Raw genomic sequence first — 20,743 nt, 5'->3', positions numbered from 1 at the left:
AATTCGCAACCAATCAATTGTTTATTTCTAGTAAAACATGAGCAAGTAATGTCATGGCTCCACATGCTCTGAAGATCAATCCTACCAAAATCCTTCCATCACCATCAACTTTTCATAATCATGCATGTCAACCTCTTTTCGATTTTACAACCTCTCCAATCCATAGATTCTTATAATTCATAAATCCTCCATCAATTTTTGGGTTCTTCTAGTCTTCTCTTTTGATACCAGAATTATGTAAGAAATCTCATGATTTCACATTAAATTAGTTAATTGTCAACAGTACACCAAAATGGTTCTTTTGGAGCCAAGAGGTTCTCATGTAAGACAAGTCACAAGAAGCCATTTTCCTCAATAGAAAACCAAGAAATTCATATTCTCTTAAGTTGTATATGCTGAAACCATATTGCCTGGGTTTCATTGACTGACCATCTATCAAAATTTAAAGAGAAATTTCAAGTACAATCATGGAAAAACACTGATGTAGAGAGGGAACCTGCCAAACAGTGTGGGATCATGAATAACGGATTTTGAGGGGTTTTAACCACATTAGCGATAACAATTTGTTTGATCCTATTTATTTCTTTACTCTGTACATTCTCCATGTTCATCCAATTTTTGCTTGAGGTGTTGTAAAGATCATTCCAACTTTGCACTCAAATTAAAAGAAAATTAACATGTAACCATCTACATAGTTGACCAAGTATTAACGATGCAATCAAGCGAAGGGACAGTACAAAAAGCTGAGGAAATTTCATGATAATTAGTATACAGCATAAATTTCCAAGCCTGGTCCAACCAAATACAATTAGAGGGTTAACAAGTTCTTTCGTTAGACTATCAGCATTACAGTGAGTTGTCAGTCATTAGTAGTTCTTCCTACTTTCCCTGATTGTATATACAAGAAACAAAATGAGAAGCATCATGCTTGCAACACATCAACTATTTATTGACAATCTAGCACTTCCCTTAGGCCAGAAAATATTTTTCACTGATCTGACACACAATTTAGGACAGAGGTAATATTTACCTATAAGCTTACATATAAGCCTCGTGTAAGAATGTAGGGCAATGAAATTTCAACTGTTTCATGAGGCTTGAGGTGAGGGATTATGGGATCGGAAGAATTCAAAGTCAGGATGCCCAACATGAAGTTGTTTGAGCCATGACTCAGCACATCGATACATGGATGCTGCATGCCTTCTCTCAAGATTCCCTGCAGAAGTCCAGATAGATCCACGGAGTTTGTAATGCGCCAAACCAAATGCTTCGAGCTTTATCATTGGATGCTCCCACTGTGAACCAGGTTCTAACGAGGTTGCACATTGTATTGGCCGACTACTTGGTTTCACGATTCCCCAGGGCTCGCCATCTATATATCCATACAATGCACAGAAATGAAGCACCAGTAGCAATAGTTCGAGAAGAACAAGAATACTGGTGCAGGAAGAATTGAATACGACAGACACTGGCTGCATAGAGAGAGGGAGAACCTTGCAATGACGTGGATAAACTGTGGAAGCTGAGAAAGCAGGCCTCAAGATCCCGCAACGTCGGACCAATTGGGATCCTATAGATCGGGTACCTAAACCAGAGAATATGAGTGAGAGAATTGTCAAAACCAAATCAGGAAGAAAGGAGGAAAGAAAAAGAATACCTTCCTTTTTCCTACATACCATGCAATAGACATCCAACTTGCAGGAAGAAGGTCAACACTTCTCAACGTCTTCAAGGCTGTGAAATTTGCTGAGATCTGTGAAATCTACAACATCCAAAGGAGTCATCATAAAAATATCCACTTCCACACGAATACTGAGGAAGCCAGCCAATACGCTATCAAAGAGTACTACAGAGTTTCTAGATCTATAGAGCACCTTATCTGAAAAGGGAACCCTGGCATATGGAGGAGATGATTCAAAGAACTCAAAGAGAAGGTGACCGTGCCAATCGCTCGTGCGGGAGCTGTGGCCGCTGTAACTACTAGTTGTATTGTCCTGATCTTCTGGGTCCTTGCGGAGGTCCGACTGTGACATCTTCTCAAATGCATAGCATCCACAGCAGGAGGCGTCAGATTCTGATGAGCAACATTGCGAGGAGGTGGTCATCCCACACTGGCACTGGCGGCAATCAGGAACCGACAGCTCATCCGTGTCTTCACTGTCTATCACCATACCCCCTGTGATGCTGTAGAATCCAAATGTCACCTATTGTGATTACATTTAGGAGGCCTCCTCCATATCACATATACATCATATGTATGCAGGGAACCTAGGCACAATAATATAATGATGATAAATATATGTGGGCATTGATGTAATGTAGACTGTAGGACTACTACATGTTGAGAATATACATATACACTGATTTATTCGATAAAGCTCCATCTTGGGCAATATGTCACATACTCCGCTTTATGAAGAGAATTTATGCATTTTGGAAAAGGCAAAAATGGTGGTTACCATGTCAACGTGGACTGTATGTCACACACACACACACACACTATATATAGATATAGATATAGAGATATATATATAGATAGATAGATAGATATAGATATATATATATATATATATATGTATGTATGTATGTATATATAGATATGTGTGTGTGTACCGAGACAAATGCATAGAATGCTGTTAGGCTTACCTGCGGTTGATGTTCTGGCGTTTCATGGTGCGTGTATAGAGCTGAATCGCAGAGAGATAAGGTACATAATACTGAACAACAACGTCTTGGTCCTTGAGAGTGATGGGAACTCCAACACCATAGGCGCTCCATTCATCAAAAGATTCCCACAGGTCGCCCAAGATGAAGTAGGGGAGATCATCATGCTCCACATTTCCTGCATTCCGTTGTGATCTCTTGCGACATGTCTCCCATTGACAGCTCTGTGGGATAAAGATGAATAAAATACAATGGAATGGAGACACTGATTTTGAATTGGAGAGCTGAACAGAAAATAGAAAGAGAAAAGAGCAAGTGAGTTTGTTTTTTCCTTACTCTTGGAAGATGCTGTGCTCGAACGGTGAGGGAAGTGGCATCGAGGAAGCTATCTAAGTTACAATTGATGGGCTTAGAGGAAGGCTTGGTGTCATTGCACTGGGCTACAGATCCGTGGGCAGAAATAGGAAAAGAGGGAGAAGGAAGAGTAGGAGGAGTCATAGTCATTGTCATTGTCATAGAGAGAGATGAAGAAGATCGATGAGAGCGGGACCTGCTGTTGTTGTTTCTGTTGCTGTTGCTGCTGCTGCTGCTGCGGCGCCATCTATGCTGTGGAAGACGCTCACGAATCAAAGCAGCAGCAGCAGCAGCAGTGCAACAAGTAGGAGGAGGAGCAGAAGAAGAAGAAGAAGAAGAAGAAGAAGAAGAAGAAGAGGTAGAGGTAGAGGTAGAGGAGGAAGTGGATGGTGCGCAGCATCCACCGTGGATGCTGCTGCTCATCTCCATCTCTCGAAGTGCTGCTATATATATATATATATATATATATATATATATATATATATATATTATTTATCAATATAATAATTCTTCTCTTCTCTGCACATCATATCCATACACTAAAATATGAAATACGGCAGATGAATCATATCATGAATTCAGGATCTGAGTGAAGAAGAAGAAGAAGAAGAAGCAGCTTCTGGAAACAGAAGGCCTTCTCCTTCGCAGGAAGAGGATGCTGATGCTGAACCAACAACACTACCGACTCACAGAGCGGAGGGGAGCGGGATCGGCGGCTTCATCTCATCTCATCTCATCACATCATGTTTGTTGAACACAACAACACAAACACAGTCATCATCAGTACATACGGAACGGAGACGAGGCAGACAACAAACTGAAAAAGCTCCCTCCCTCCCTCCTTCCCTTCCCTTCCCTTCCCTTTTTCTTCTGTCTCTGTCTCGACTCTCAGCCTCTGTCTGTGTATCTGTATTTTTATCTGTGTGCGTGCGCCTTCCTCTGTTTGTGTCTTTTCTCGCTGTCTGTCTCGACTCTCGACTCTCGACTCTCTCCGCGTGCGCGTGTGTCGACAATCGACATGAAGAGGAGGAGGAGACTTCCTTAATTCCTCTCTTTTTGCTTTCACATTCATCAGCCCACAACTAACAAACTAAAGTCAAAGGAGGAGGAGGAGGAGGAGGGGAAACGTATGGTGTGTTCATATATATATATATATATATATGTATATCCTCCCTCGTGTACAATAGCAAAAAACACACACAAGGTGCGGATGTGGGTGTGGGTGCAAAAGCAAGCGCTAGAATTGAAGCCTATCTATCATATGTGTATGGTTTGGTTGTGGCAAGCGGGCAAATGGTGCCTTCTCTCTCCAAGTGATCGATTACACACCATGGTCATTGAAACCCTTAAGCCTTTGCACACGAATTTCTCTGTTTGTTACACAATAGAAACTCTATGAGTTCATCTAATAAAGATCATCTTGAGTATGTTGGCTAAAACTTATCTCATGAACTTTGAGTTCACCTAAAAAAAATCTTCTAGTTTCTCAATTGTTCTCCCATGCTTTCTTGTTTTCTATTCACTCACACATGTCTTTGCAACCCAAAAAGCCATGAGGGGTATACTATATTCTAAGAGTTTATGGTTTCTGTTACGGGCATGACCATATAATATCCCGTGGTAAGAATTTACCGTAGTATTCTATACACGTGGATAAGTGTGAGGGTTAAATGAGAGTGTAAAGAAGGGGAGGATTACTTTTAATCGTCGGGATTGAGACAACCCATTAGGTCAAGTGTGAACTTGCCTGGGGGCCTTGGGTATCGCTATAAATAAGAGGCCTAGCTACCCTCATTTGATCTATCTTTTGACTACATCGAGACTCTGCTCGTGTGGTGGGTCAACTCTTGTAGCGAGCGCGCCAGCACCAGGTACGACTCGACGCCACGGCGGTGGTATGGGACGCCGATCGAGGCTCGAGTCCGTCTCGATCCCTTCGCTCGGGGGTGGTCGGGTGGATCGGCACCCTTCTTTCTCTTTCTCCTTTCTATCTATTTCTTCATTATCCTTATCTTAAGCTTACATTAGTATTATGATCTATAATATTTGGTATCAGATTTTTTTACTAATGTTTCTTTGTTTTTCATTTGTCTTTTGATTGATGCTGATCGATCGTTGTGCGGTTGGCCTTGATCCAGACAACGATCAACAAAGAACTTCGGTAACTCTTTCCTTAATTTTTCTTTCTATTCTCTCTTCTCCCATCTAATCATGTGTTTAGTTTATATGTAATTTTTTTCATTAAATCAATGATGTTGTAGTGGTCTTTAATTGATTATCTAAAACGTTTACATATGTGCACGGGGTCAATACCTCGTTTGACATATTAATAATATGTGATGAGTGTCGTATGCGTACGAGGTTAATACCTCAATTACGTATTACGATCACGAACATATGTTACGTTTGCGTATGAGTTTAATACCTTGATTTGTTGTAAACGATATGCGTTTGGTCTCGTATGCGTAAGAGGTCAATACCTCCATTGCGTATTACGATGATCTCTTATTTGTGGATGTTTCGTGTGCGTAGAGGTATATACCTCGATTACGTATCTCGATCACATCATTTGTGGCTATTTAATATAACGATATGTTTAATATAGGCATATGTGGTCACATATATACGTATTTGATCGTATATATGTGATAAGTAAACATATGTGTATATTCGTTATTACGTGATTATATCGAAAGTTGTCCTTGTCGGGAAAAGGATGTTGGTGGCCGTCCTCACATTTTTGTGAGAATGGCGTTGTCACCATCCCTTTTTCAACATTGTTTTATTGTTGATAACCCCATTGACGACCTCGATTTCGTTACGTAAAGAAACGCGAATAGCCAAAATGATGTTGAGTACGTAGGGCTTGACCCACTTCAAGTGAGGTCGCTCCAATGACGCACGTATCCAACATCCCTCCCTCGTTACATGGATACGATGCCACCATGAGCTCGTTCTTACGAGAGGCATTCGTAATGACGTGACCATGTGATGGCCCACATGAGCCTACTACGAAACGAGGGCTCATTTGGCTTGACCATTAGGTTGCACTTTGGCGTATGCCATCGTAATTACGAGACTTGAGGTTAGGTAGCGTACCAACATAGTTTTGGTAAATGAGGGCGAAATAAGGACCCTTGACATATATGTTCTTTTAAAAAAACATATATGATCAATTGCCTCGCATATCTCTTATACACATCAAACATTAAGCATTCGAGAAGAGCAACTTACTTGGTTGGCTCAAGTGTTTAATGTATTTGTTCTCGAGGTCTCGAGTTCAAATATGTCCAAGACCATACAACATCCTTGATACATATGACTATAACACATGTTTAGACTTAAGGTCTAAGTGCACCTCGGGGTCCTCGTAATAGGACTTAAAGAGCCGAAACCACTTATGTGGGCACCGAAACATAGTTTATTGTTAACATTTTTTTTCGTGTATAAACTATTCATGACGCGAACATACATGGTTGAGCCTCGGGGAGCCACCATGAAAAAATCGATATAGAGATCAGGGAAAGACATTTATTTGTCACCCCCATGGTTTTTAAAACACCTTTGTGTTACCATAGTAACCTGATCTTGAACCTCATCTCATACGTCTAGAGGGGTATTGACGTGAGATAATGATATCGATTAATGCTCGCCCATGATATGTTTACATCACGACAAGATGTTATGACTATATCTCTGACCTTATCCTATTTCTTTTCTAGAAATAATCTTTAATGGCTCAAATTAACGACCCGATGTCATCCGCTCAAGCGGAAGGAACTCAAGGGAATCCTCCTGGACAAATGTCCACTGAGATGTATTTGGCACAAATAACCCAATACCTTAGTTTCACCGCTCAACAGATGACCGAACTTCGGCAATCTCAGAGTGCTCTTGAGGCACGTGTCATTAGTCTACAACGTGAGACTAATAGACCTGATGAGCGACAAGGTGAACCATCATTTGTCGTTAAGCCATTTACGGGAGACAAAAAGGAAAGAACCGAAGAAGCAATCTGCACATGGCTGGGACGATGGGAGTCTCATTTTGAGCTCTATCCCACGCCAGATAGTACGAAGATTGCATATGTCGGCCGAGAACTCGGGGGTAAGGCCGCCGCCTGGTGGCGTGGGCTCCGTACTATGGGGAAATTGCCCGATACCTGGACAGATTTTGTCATGGTTTTTAAGGGCCAATTTCTGCAACCTCCCTCTCGAACCGAGGCAGCACAAGCTTTAATGAACCTCTCTAGCAGGAAATTTTCCTGGCTAGAGGACTATGTTCACCATGCTAGAACCCAAATCCAAAAATCGGGTCTAGAAGGGGACAATTGGTTGATAGCTTGTTTTGTCAATGGCATCCCCAATTCGGACTATCACTGGATAGTGCACGATAAGGATCCAAAATCCTTCGAAGAGGCCGTTGAAATAGTTCTTCGCTATCAACGCACTTCGAAGAAGGACCATAACAAACCCAACGAAGCGCCCGGGACTAAGCAGTCGCAATTTGTTGGGAAACGCAAGACACCCAACGAATTCCTGGATCGCGATTGTAAGCGACAACATCCTTTTTGTGTATTCTGCAAAAAGAAGGGTCATACAAAAGAACAATGTCGAAAGCTCCAACGGAAAGAGCACGACAACAAAGCTAAAGCTGCAGACCATAAAGGTCAGATTCCTAATGTCCTTTAGGTCTATACACATCATTTAAGTAATTGTCAATGTTCTTTCCCTCACTATGTATTGGGTCCCAATGATTTACTACGTGCAAACGGGTATATCAATGGATCTCCCATACAATTTTTATTTGATTCGGGAAGCTCACACAATTTTGTGAATGATCGTTTGGTTCAGATATGGGGAATCCAACCCACCGTAAGTGATCACACCTACACGGTGCACTTGGCTGATGGAAGAGTACAATACATCAACGGGGCGATTCATTCATTAGGAATTTCTATTGATACTTATATAGAGGAAGTAGACTTCCATGTAATGAATCTTTGTACCACCGATGTAATACTGGGTTATCCCTGGTTTTATAATAAAAACTCTTCTTTATTTATTGATTGGGTTCGTCATTCCATTTCTTTTGTACTGAACGATTGTACGCATTTTATTCAATGTGTAAAAAAACAATCCCTCTCGATTGTTTCCTCGTGTCCATCAATATCCGAGTTGTCTTGTTCTACGTTATTTTATTGTGTATTTGATCCGAACATTCACGTTTACAATATCGATAATGTCCCGATTCAATTAACATATTTTGAACAACAACAACTTGATGAAATCTTAAATGATTTTCATGATGTTTTTCCAAGTGAACTACCTGATGGGTTACCTCCTAAACGTAATATAGACCATCGTATAGATATTGTACCTGGTGTTGCACCAATAAGTATACCTCCGTATCGCTTAAGTCGATCCGAAGAAGATGAGGTATCTAAGCAACTCAAGGACTATTTACGAATGGGTTATATACGTTATAGTAAATCTCCATGGGGTGCACCAGTTCTTTTGGTTAAAAAGAAAGAGGGCACATGGCGTATGTGTATTAATTACCGACGCTTGAATAAAGTGACGATCAAGAATTCGTATCCATTGCCCCGGCCTGACGATCTAATTGACCGTCTCCAGGGAGCTCGGTATTTTACGAAACTTGATCTCCGTACTGGCTACCATCAAATACGAATAAGTGAGGACGATGTTCCTAAAACAGCATTTTGTACGCGCTATGGCCATTACGAGTTTTTGGTTATGCCTTTTGGTTTGACCAATGCTCCGGCTACTTTTCAACAAGAAATGAATGACATTTTCCGAGAACAACTTGGAAAATTTGTCGTTATTTTCTTGGATGATATTTTAGTTTATAGCCGTACATTACAAGAACATGCTAGACATGTCCGCTTTGTTTTACAAACATTGCGTGATAAACAGTTTTATGCGAAGATCTCAAAATGTGAGTTCTTCAAGAAATCAATTACTTATCTAGGACATCTCATAACCGAACGAGGAGTTGAAATTGATCCTTCTCGCATTGAGAAAATCAAGCTTTGGCCCACTCTTCGGAATATTCGAGAAGTTCGATCATTCCTTGGTTTTGTGGGGTTTTTGCGAAAGTCTCTTCGTAATTACTCCCAATTGACGACGCCGTTTACTGATCTTTTAAAAGGTCAAACACGTAAGTCTACAAAACCTATTGTGTGGAATGGTACACTAGACCTCGCCTTTAAGGAACTCAAGGACCTGGTTTGCAAGGCTCCTTCACTTCTTTTACCTGATCCTTCAAAACCTTTTGAGGTTGAAACCGATGCAAGCGATTATGCTATAGGTGCTGTCTTGTATCAAGATGGTAAACCAATAGCATTCGAGAGTAAGAAACTTGATTCTGCTCAATGTCGGTATACCGTTCAAGAAAAGGAATTATTTGCAGTTATACATGCGCTCAAAACATGGCGCCATTATCTTTATGGAAATCACTTTGTGGTAACTACGGACCACGAGTCCTTGAAATATTTTTGTGACCAACAAGACCTGAAAGGTCGTAAGGCACGATGGGCTGATCTCATCCAGGACTTTGATTTTTCCATACGAAATCGTAAAGGTTCCATGAACATTGTCGCTGATGCACTAAGTCGCATCCGTGAAGTTAACACGCTTAGCTTCACTGAAATATCATCAGATCTTTATGATCACCTTCGAGGAAAGTATCCTGATGACAGTTATTTCGCAAAATACTGGGCTAGAGTTGAGTCTGGAACAGACACCACCACATCCTTGAAGGAATACTTCCACATTGCTAACGGTTTGCTCTACCGTAATGGGAAGGTTTGTGTTCCAGATTTACCCGAGGTCAAAAAGAGGATTCTTTTTGAATGCCATGATGCACCCTCAGCAGGGCACCCTGGAATACATCGTACACTCGTTCTCATCTCCACTCAATTTTATTGGCCTAAGATGCGTCCTGACATACATAGCTATGTGACTAAATGTCACCAGTGTCAGGTTAACAAAGCCGAGCGACTTAAAGCCGCAGGACTTTTACATCCCTTGTACATTCCCAATAATAAGTGGGAAAGCATATCCATGGATTTTATTGTTAGCCTTCCTCGCACCCAAAAAGGTCATGATGCCATATGGGTTGTCGTTGATCGACTAACTAAAATGGCCAGATTTATTGCTACTAAAACCACGGTAACAGCTCCTGAATTGGCTTACCAATTTGTTGACGAATTGTTTCGTTTTTATGGGTTGCCGATGGATATCGTGAGTGATCGAGATCCAAAGTTTACTAGTGACTTCTGGACACAAGTCTTTAAGAAGTTAGAAACTACGTTGAGCATGAGCTCCACGGATCATCCTCAATCCGATGGATAGACAATACGAGTAAATCAAATTATTGAGGACATGCTTCGAGCATACGTTGGTGCAAAACCAACAAAATGGGAACGTTATCTCCCAATTTTGGAGTTTGCTTATAACAGCTCCAAGCATACGTCGACGGGATATAGTCCTTTTATGTTGATGTATGGTTTTCAGCCACGAGCCCCGATTGATGTTAATATACATCATGATGAGTTGCGAAGTACGCAAAACTTTCTTCGGGATATGCAAGATATGTTGCATATTGCACGAGATAATATAAAAACAGCTCAAGATAGAGCGCGTTTTTATGCCGATCATCATAGGCAACCTCGTGTATTCAACCCTGGACAGAAGGTATTTTTACGTGTACCTCACAATTCTAAGACATTGTCTACGGGTAAGTGCGCTAAGTTAGCCCCACGGTTTTGTGGACCTTTTACAGTCCTCAAACGCATTGGGTCATCAGCCTATCGTCTCGCTCTACCCGATGGTGTCGGAATTCATCCAGTCTTTCATGTGAGTCGTCTAAAAGAACTTCTAGGTTCTGGAGACAATACAGTTACGACTGAAACTCTGGTTACTTCTGAAGAATTATCTTCTAAACCACATGTACCAGAAAGAATTCTCGATGTTAAAACAAAAAAATTACGTACTAAAGAAATCCGAGAATTCAAAATAAAATGGATGGATAAATCAATAAAAGATGCCACATGGGAACGCGAAAATACTCTTAGAACTAACTTCCCTAACTTTCCGTTGCAAGAGTGCAATGTTTTAAAGAGGGGGAGTATGTTACGAGCATGACCATATAATATCCCGTGGTAAGAATTTACCGTAGTATTCTATACACGTGGATAAGTGTGAGGGTTAAATGAGAGTGTAAAGAAGGGGAGGATTACTTTTAATCCTCGGGATTGAGACAACCCATTAGGTCAAGTGTGAACTTGCCTGGGGGCCTTGGGTATCGCTATAAATAAGAGGCCTAGCTACCCTCATTTGATCTTTCTTTTGACTACATCGAGACTCTGCTCGTGTGGTGGGTCAACTCTTGTAGCGAGCGCGCCAGCACCAGGTACGACTCGACGCCACGGCGGTGGTATGGGACGCCGATCGAGGCTCGAGTCCGTCTCGATCCCTTCGCTCGGGGGTGGTCGGGTGGATCGGCACCCTTCTTTCTCTTTCTCCTTTCTATCTATTTCTTCATTATCCTTATCTTAAGCTTACATTAGTATTATGATCTATAATAGTTTCATTGAAAAGTTTTTGGGGAAACCTAGATTTAACTAGTTTTTGTTTGTAAAATGAATGGGTTTTGTACTCCATGAGAGCATGAGAGAAATCTAAGTGATGGCTTTCTATTGCCACTACTTATTAGTGTTTCTTATTTCCACAAAAAGACATCCATCCCTATATGATAGAAAATGAAGTCCTTGGTACATACTTTTTAAAGGGAAAAAGTAATTAGAGAAACTCGAGTAGGGCTAAACGAAGAAAGAGAACCTAGCGAGATAGAGAGCCTATAAAAACAGAGATAAATATCGAGCTAGAAACCAAAGTAGTAGTTGCTCTTCGTTGCCATCATTGTCATCCTCCTTATTTTCTTTGCACCACCTCTTGGGGTAGACTTGCTGAGAAAATGTTATGGGTCCAAATGGTATATATTCAATGTTATACTTAGATGAGCACTCATGCCCAATTTTTCTTAGCCTTTGGGAGATTAGAAGTAACAAGATATTAACATTGTGTCAATATCTTAGTGTTAAGTACTCATTATACACAACACAATGCATGAAGACATCACGACACTTGCATAGGCACCTAGCTCAAGCGAACATTGAGAAAAAGGGGCATAGAACAAAACTCCCATCAAACCTTTCGGACAAATGGCCACCCTTTATCATAATCTTGCACGTTTATACTTGAATCCTAGACATTAGGTTTTGTCTATTGAGATTGGACAGTATATGGTGAGACTAAGGGAGAGACTAAGTATGTACGTGAAAATTTGGCAAACCATGCAATAATTAGCATGCTTGACTCCATATATATATATATAAGGATTATAAAATGAGCTTTCTCATATTATCTCTCTTGTTTTAGGTTCTTCAACAACTACAACTACAACTTGAGAACAACACCTTATGAGTATCTTTGCAAGAACTCTAATCTTTGCAAACCCGTGTAAATAAATGCGGAAGTCGTAACACACAGTTGTCTCCCACGGGGATTGATAGCCGAAATGGTTGAAGGCTGAATATGTGAAAGAGCTGAAGGCTGGCTGGTGTGAAAGCCGAAGTCGAATCGGATAACCGGCAAGCAGTGTGAAGCCGGAAGCTGAAATATTATTAGGATTCCATATTATTATGTAGCGGAATATTATTAGATAGGAAACGATGTAATAGAATTTAGATATGAATAGCCATGAATTATGACTTTAGGAGATCTTATCCGAAAGGATGTGCTGAAATGGCATTCTAACCATACATGCGTCACCTATAAAATGGGGGCATGTGCTTTGTATTATATGTTGTATATTGTGTACAATTATTTCATATAGAGGGATTTTGGGTATACATTGTCCCTATTATTCAGTTTCTTAATTATTGTGCTAATTGTTGACCAAATCTATGGTGTAGCCAATTCGGATATGGCTTGTACTATGTGTTGAGGATTAATTTGTTGTAGCCGTTTCAGATAGTTATTGCCTAGGCTATTTGAAAATAGCTATCATGGACACACCAACCGCAAACTACGACAGAGCACGAATGACAAGGCTCTGACCAATATGGTTACGAACGTGGAACTAAACGTGATGAGGCTAGAAACTCGGGAAGTTTGGAGCGACGCGATGAGGAACTTAAGACACTAGGAACAATACAAGAGCATAAAGGCAGAGATGTAAAGCAAGGAGAGAAGATGGGGCTAAACAAGAATACTAGATTGATGTGTCAATGACTGGCGTTGAATCCCTTGAAAGGGACCAAGGAGGTTACACGTATTTATACTGCGAGTTGAAGTACATGCATTAGAATATTCTGGAGAATATTTGGGAGAATATTCTAGAACCCTCTAGAACCTTCTAATTCTAGAACTTTCTTAAAACTCCTAGAACTTGAGATATAGATGATCTCGTAATAATATACTAAGATATACATAACATGACCATGTATTAGATGCGTTGGTTAGAACATAGCACTTGACTATATACAAGAGGTGAAGAGTTCAAATCTTGACATTATTGTTGCCATGTCCATGAAATTATCCTCCCCTTTACGACCGCCTTTTCGGAAGTGTGGTGCAGGGGTGAGCTAAGAGAGAAAACTGGAGTAGGTTGAGGAGTGGTTGACCATGAGCTGTCCTCACCGGAGAATGGAACAGGAGTGAACTTGAGTGACCATGTGCGGTCCTCATCGGAGAGTGGAACACGAGGGAACGTGAGTGACCATGTGCGATCCTCATCGGTGTCGTGAAGATCCGTCACTACGCGCGGATCGTGAGGCGGAACCGCCGGGGTTCTGGACCGGAAGGATTTAGAGTCGATACAAGCTTTGGCGAGAAAGTACTTAAGATAGATTGGGAAAGAGAGAAGTTGAGATTACACAATTGATTTGATAACGAATTTCTTCCTCTTAATTTTCATAAAAAAAAACCGTGTTTTTCTACTCTCCCTTCCCTCTTTTATAGATGCTCTCATGCATATGATGCATGTGAGGGTACAAGACATGCATAAATTGCATGTTTGCCATTTGGCGCTTAAGTATTACATGTGGTGCATGCTAACCATGTCACTCATTTTAGCACTCATGGATGAGAATGTACATGTAAAAGTACAATGATAGAAATATAGTTTCAACTAAATACTATGGCTTAATGGTAAGCCATTTGACTCCTAACTTGGAGGTGCAAGGTTCGAATCCACACTTGCCCTCCTTGTATATGTAAATATGTATATATATTTATATATTTATTTTATCTAGTCGCCGGTTCGCCGGATGTCCCCGCCGGATACCGGTGCCGCCGCCGGATGCTGACGCCGTCGCCGGATGCCGACGCCGAATACTGGTGCCACCGCCGGATGCCGACGCCGACGCCGGATACCGGTGCCGCATGCCGCCGCCGGATTGCGGTCGGATGCCGTCGGATTACCGACTCCATCACCGGTCCGGTTTTTGTTGGCCAAAACCCTTTTCAAGTAGCTAGCCACCTCCACTCTAAGTTCAAGTTACCTTGAACTCTCTATGCTCCACACATAGACACAAAGATAATATCTTTTGCTCCACCTTATATATGATGAGAGCCTTATTTGTCGTGCCTATGTGGGATATCTCACAATTTTCTCTTTTCTTTTCACAAACTTTATACCCTCATATCTTGACATTTAGTTGTCCATTTCTCGTGTAATAAAGTGCATTCGAAACCTCCATCATTTTGTACTTAGATATTAAAAATGTTTTCTTCACAATTATTGTATTATGTGATTCATACTCGATTTCATACGTTTTATGGGATTTTCACACTATTGCCGAAAATCTTCACGACATCCACCCCCACCAAACCGCACGTCCTCCGGTACGTGCCAAGAAGAGAAGAAGTGAGATTTCGGCTACGATGATCAATTAGATTCGTCCATGTCTTCATTTTCATCCGGCCTATTATGTTCATCGTCGAGGTAATCGAGGTCAGGATCCTTGTCTTGTCTTTTCTTGAAAAGCTTTACTCTTTTTCCCGCAATGGGTACGGCCAACATTGATCCGTCTAGTTCCAAGGTGGTATGTGGCATTATCGTTGGCACTTGTCACCACATACGGCCCGAACCATCTTCTTGCGAACTTCCTTGTTGTACTGTGTTGATTGTCAAGGGTGTTGTCGTAAACCAAAACCCAATCCCCTTCTTCAATCTTCTTGGGACAAAGTCGATGCGTGTTGTCGAACCGAACTTTGTTCTTTACTCGGGCTGCCTTCATCATCTTTCGCACTTTTTCTAAATCTTCAGGTCTTCTTTCAAGTTGCCTTATCCGCGCCGCTAATAACTCTTCTCGGCTCATCTCGTTCTCCCACGGTATCGCTACCCATGAGGTGATCGTTCTTTCGATGGGCATAATCGGCTTTTGTCCATACATAAGCTCCGTCGGCATATACCCTGTCACCGAGCTATGTGTCGTTCTATCGGCCCACAAGGCATAGGGTAATAGTCGTGGCCAATTCCCGACTCGACCGTTGCATGCCCGTACGATGGATTTAACGATAGGTCCATGCCCTCGCTCGATCTTCCCATTTGCTTCCGGATTGTAGGCAGTCGTGAGGGAGAGCTTCACGCCTAGTCTTTCGAAGAGCTCCGTCGCTTCGGGCGCGTCCAACTCCCCTCGGTCGGCCACCATCTTCCCTACACATCCATATCGGCAAACAACATCTTCAAGTAGAAATTTGCAAACGGCTGAAGTCGTCTTATTTGTCAAGGCTCGTCCTTCCACTTGATTTGTCAAGTCTTCCCTTGCCAGCACTAAGTACTTCATTTGTCCCACTCCCATTGGCATCGAGACCAGATCCACCATCCATTTGAAGTGTATGGTGAGTGGGTATGTCGGCTTTAACTCATCACGATGACGTATATTTGAATATACTTGCCAAGTTTCGCATGTGGACACGAAATGGAGTACATCTTTGTACATGCTTGGCCACCAGTACTTCTCCTTCAACTTTTCGAACGTCGCCCATGTTCCTCTATGACCTGCCCAAGCACTCTCGTGGAATTCGGTCATCAGCGTCTCTTGCTCTTCTTTCTTTACCACCACTCGACGTGGTATTCCTGTCCTTCTTTTTGGATGTCGCCAAAGGAATCCTCCCTTCAAGAAGTATCAGTAAGCTTTCTTTCGGATTCGTAGGGCCTCCTCCTTTGTCAACGAAGCATCTGTCGTCAATGTTCTTAGGAATCTACCGATGAGTAACCATTCTCCTTCGTACTCGTTCTCGTTGAAGGCGTGGAGGGTTTGCGCGTCCTGGTCTTCCGCCGACAATCGAGCCATCTTGAAGAAGTCGAGGGCGACATCTTCATCTTCCGAAACCATGTTACTTCCATTTGAAAATCTTGCCCTCGACAGCATGTCAGCCATGGCGTTCTTCTTCCCTGCGATGTGACGGATCTCTGGGTTTAAAGACTTGATGTAGGCGATCCACCTTAGCATAGCAAGATCTGGGGTCGCACATCCCGAGACCATTCCGAGAATTGGGAGACAATCTGTCTCTATTATCACTTCTGATCCGATCAGGTAATCTTTGTCCGTCTTCACTGCCGACACAATACCCCAAAGTTCCCGCTTGACTTGGGCATATCTTTGTTGCCGTTCGCTGAGAACCTTTGCTCCGAACCAGACGGCATATCGCGCATTATCTTCACCTTCTTGATTGATGACCCACCCGATTCCGGTTGGGCTCGTATCTACGGTCACATAAATTGGTTTCCCTTCGGCATCGTGATGTCCGGAATGCAATCCTTCAAGACTTTATTCATGGCATTCACCATATGAGCCACCGAGTTCGTTGCGCCTTGGGGTAAGGTACACATCCGCACAAGCCCGATCGGAGTCCTCATGGTTGTAATGTCCCGACTGTCGATCGCCAATTGGAATTGGTCATATCCGGAGTAGAGATCGCCAATGGATTAGATGGACCGGCCCGCAAACGCTTCGGCAAATTCGTCCACGCTCGGACCGATTCCGGCATTTTGAATTGTCACCTTGTTGACAGGTTGAAGATCTTGGATGAATCGCAATGATCCATTCTTCTTCGGCACCGTGAACCACCTATTGGAATAAGGAGCATTCGACGGTTCTAGAATTCCCATACTCACCTTCTCCTTTAAGAGCTCGATCAGCTTCGGAAGGTGTGCTCTCGGAACCGGTATCGGTTTCAAGTTCCAAGGCACATGAGGCACCGTGAAGATCACCATTGGCTCTATAACCTTTGGGTCGGCGCATCCGATTTCTCGTGGGAAGAATGCGAAAGCCTTCCCATGTCTCTCAAGCATATCGCGAAACATTCGCTCCTCTTCAGGGAGAAAGAAATCCTCCTTTCCAACTCGTAGCTTCCCCTTCGTCTCTTTGGTGAAGTCATGACCTATCTTCTTCGGATCTCTTAAGCTTGGATCGTTAGCGACTTCCTTCATCTTTTGCCAGCTATCTTCCGGTAGCGGAACCGCAACTGGCTTGATCTTCTTATCCACTGTTTTATATTTCGTGTTGATGTCAGCTTCATTCATCGAGATGCCACGACGGTATTCATCGATGATAGCGTACATGTTGACGGAGTTAACCGAAATCACACGTTGGTTGTGAAGATAGCTCAAGTCCACGACGTCCTCGATTTCGCCGATGGTGTCGTTAAATGAGGCTTCTTCCATAATATGAGTCACAAACTCTCCTTCTTCTATTATGTTCTCTTGTTTCAGCATCTTCTCGAATTCTTGTATCCGGCGTTTGTGCTTCTTGTCGGGTAGTACTAGTTTACATGCGCCACTAGGTGTGACACATGTTGCTTCTCCTTGCAATCCACGCACTCTTCTTTCTTGTGGGGTCTTGTGATTGCTCGGACTATTTGTGCCCCATGCTTCAATAGTCCGCTCTAAAAATCCGAGGATTCGCCTCCGAGACTATCTCGATTCCTTTCATGATTGGCTCGCACTGTTAGGAATTGGACCGATCTTTGGTTGTCAAGACTCTTTATTCGTGCGAAGGCTGCTCCATTATCGAACACTTTGGTCTCCATCCGAGATGATGTGATATAAGGTTGCCCTAGGATGACAGGATGCGATGCCGATTCTTGTACGAAGAAGTGTTGATCCATCTCCACATCCCCGATCGTGACTTTGACATTGGGACAAGCTCCGTACAAGTCCTCCGTAGACTTTGTTGCCGCGCGAATCTTCCATCCGTGGTTTGTATTGATTGGGCATCTTACCTTTTTGTAGAAGTCGGTTGACATGAGGTTGATCTCCGAGCCGTGGTCGATCAAGGCTACGACGGTCTCTTTCTTCTCCCCGATCTTCACCGGCGTCTCCGTTGTCGCTCGTGCCCAATGAGGTCGAGTGTAGTGGCTGTCCACCATATCTTCATCGATTTCTTCTCTTGCCATCGTTATGGCATTTCTTTTTGCTTTTTGCGGCTTCTCTTCTTCCTCGTCCGATTGTTGTCTCTTTCTCTTTACAAGGTCCACGATCGTGTCATGGAACTCCTTCTTCGTAATGCCAAGCAATTCCCTCAAGGACAAAGTTACGTGGCTATCAAGAACTCGTTCTTCGAGAATCTTCTTTAGGTCCGTCGTCTGCTCTATGTACGACCTTAGCTTATAGGTAGGTATGGTCCTTGTCCTCCGAGCGGGGTCTTCGACACCAACCTTCACGGGCCGAACCGTTTCTTCAACTCGTATGCTCGGCTCCCCTTTTCGGCTTGATTCTCGTTCCTCCGTTTGTAAAGGTCGACTCGTCTCCGCATCGTCCTTCTTTTTCGCGTTCCTTGTTTCATGTCTTTTAGATGGGCCTTGCTCTTCTATTCTCTTTCTCTTTTCTTCAACGAACACCTCGTGGTTGTCGCACATCACCTCTGCGAGTATGGTGTTGTCGTCCACCGGATCCGACCACCCGGTTATGCTTTGCACATTTCGGTCCGCAAGCTCTACCTCGTTCGATGTGACTTTTCCCTTCTTCTCATATTCGAGAACGGAAGTCCAAAACTTTGCTCCCGCTCTAGCAGCTTCAGTCTTGTCTTTCCCGACTCTTATTCCGGCCGACGTAGCATAGTGCATCGCATCCACATGAAGTCGCATCGGCATCCTCCATAGATTTCTTCATTCCTCCTCTTCCGAAATTCACCCGTAGGGGTCTTCTAGTCTCGCTTGAGCAGATCATGTTGTCCTCTATGTATACGATATTTTGTCGAATCGCCTCTCGAAGGCTCGCACAATCCCTTCTCATGTGGTCCATGCTATCGCACCACACGCATCTAAAGGGTTCTTTTCCTTTAGGGCCCCGACGATTCATGTTGGCTAGCATGACCTTCTCGAACTTCTTCGCTAGCTCTTCGATGATGTCGTCATCAATCTTCTTTTCTTCCACGTTACTTTGTCTCAGCGGCTCAGCTACTTTCGGCGGTCTTGCTTTCTCCGTGGTAGTCGGTCCCGTCAAGTCGGTGTCATCAACCCATTGGCGACGCTTGTCGAGCCTATTGCATGCCCGCTTCACCGCAATCCAGTCCGCCACGAGCCCATTTGCTTGGGTATCATCTTCGAGAAGAGTCCCCAACTCCCGTCTATCCTTTATGTCCACGGCCTTCAAGAAGTACAAAGTCTTGTCCTCTTCAAGCAACACTTGGTCCGTATTGGGGAGACGACTAAACATCTGGTCGAATTCGTCGTACACCCTCGAGACGCTCATCTTCTTATTCTTCTTCTCTATCCACTTCATCAGGGCATGTCGAGTCATCCTCGTTTTCTCGAACTCAGACCATGTTGTCTTTCCTTCTTGAAGCTCGATGACGCGTCTTTGGATGTTGTTGGCGACAACTCTCTTGAAGCTTGCGATTTGACGTGCCTCGAACACGTCCCTTTGATTCATCTCCCTCTTATATGCATCAAGGAACTTTGTAACGTTCCTTCCATCGAATTGGCCCTCGAGCTCTACGACACGATCGACAACCTTCTCCACGCTCACGTCGTTGTCCCGAGATCTCATCATTTGCTCGACGATTAGCATCATCCTTTCGAGCTCTCCTGCTTGGTTGCTTGAGGACGCCATCTCCAAGTATTAATCTCGACTTGATCCTTCCTACCGCCTCTTTCACGTCGGGTTCACCACTTAATTATGTCGTGAAGATCCGTCACTATGCGCGGATCGTGAGGCGGAACCGCCGGGGTTCTGGACCGGAAGGATTTAGAGTCGATACAAGCTTTGGCGAGAAAGTACTTAAGATAGATTGGGAAAGAGAGAAGTTGAGATTACACAATTGATTTGATAACGAATTTCTTCCTCTTAATTTTCATAAAAAAAAACCGTGTTTTTCTCCTCTCCCTTCCCTCTTTTATAGATGCTCTCATGCATATGATGCATGTGAGGGTACAAGACATGCATAAATTGTATGTTTGCCATTTGGCGCTTAAGTATTACATGTGGTGCAGGCTAACCATGTCACTCATTTTAGCACTCATGGATGAGAATTTACATGTAAAAGTACAATGATAGAAATATAATTTCAACTAAATAGTATGGCTTAATGGTAAGCCATTTGACTCCTAACTTGGAGGTGCAAGGTTCGAATCCACACTTGCCCTCCTTGTATATGTAAATATGTATATATATTTATATATTTATTTTA

At 42.9% G+C, this 20,743-nt stretch overlaps 1 protein-coding gene across 1 annotated transcript; it reads right to left on the bottom strand.

Moving 5' to 3' along the window:
- Positions 1 to 733: 733 nt before the first annotated feature.
- Positions 734 to 3,447, bottom strand: LOC147867379 (uncharacterized). The gene is made up of 6 exons (XM_087315682.1): positions 3,001 to 3,447; positions 2,647 to 2,888; positions 1,875 to 2,184; positions 1,677 to 1,762; positions 1,494 to 1,585; positions 734 to 1,372 (listed from the first exon to the last, which is right to left on the bottom strand). Exons 1-6 carry the CDS (start codon positions 3,445 to 3,447, stop codon positions 1,089 to 1,091), a joined length of 1,461 nt encoding a protein of 486 aa, XP_087171808.1. The 3' UTR covers positions 734 to 1,088.
- Between the last annotated feature and the right edge of the window lie 17,296 nt (positions 3,448 to 20,743).

Source organism: Azolla caroliniana, unplaced genomic scaffold, assembly GCF_043228905.1.
Source record: "Azolla caroliniana isolate FFs.n. ecotype wild unplaced genomic scaffold, voAzoCaro1.0.p SCAF_2, whole genome shotgun sequence".
Taxonomy (NCBI): Eukaryota; Viridiplantae; Streptophyta; class Polypodiopsida; order Salviniales; family Salviniaceae; genus Azolla; species Azolla caroliniana.
Note: the sequence above shows the minus strand (reverse complement) of the source record. Positions and strands in the feature narration are given on the sequence as shown.

Bases quoted from the DNA above. Each gene is read 5' to 3' on its own strand.
- LOC147867379 (XM_087315682.1), bottom strand. From the start codon at position 3,447: ATGGAGATGAGCAGCAGCATCCACGGTGGATGCTGCGCACCATCCACT. The intron at 2,185-2,646 runs GTAAGCCTAACA...TGGATTCTACAG, and splicing joins CGCCAGAACATCAACCGCAG to CATCACAGGGGGTATGGTGA. The intron at 1,763-1,874 runs GTGCTCTATAGA...TGGATGTTGTAG, and splicing joins GGGTTCCCTTTTCAGATAAG to ATTTCACAGATCTCAGCAAA.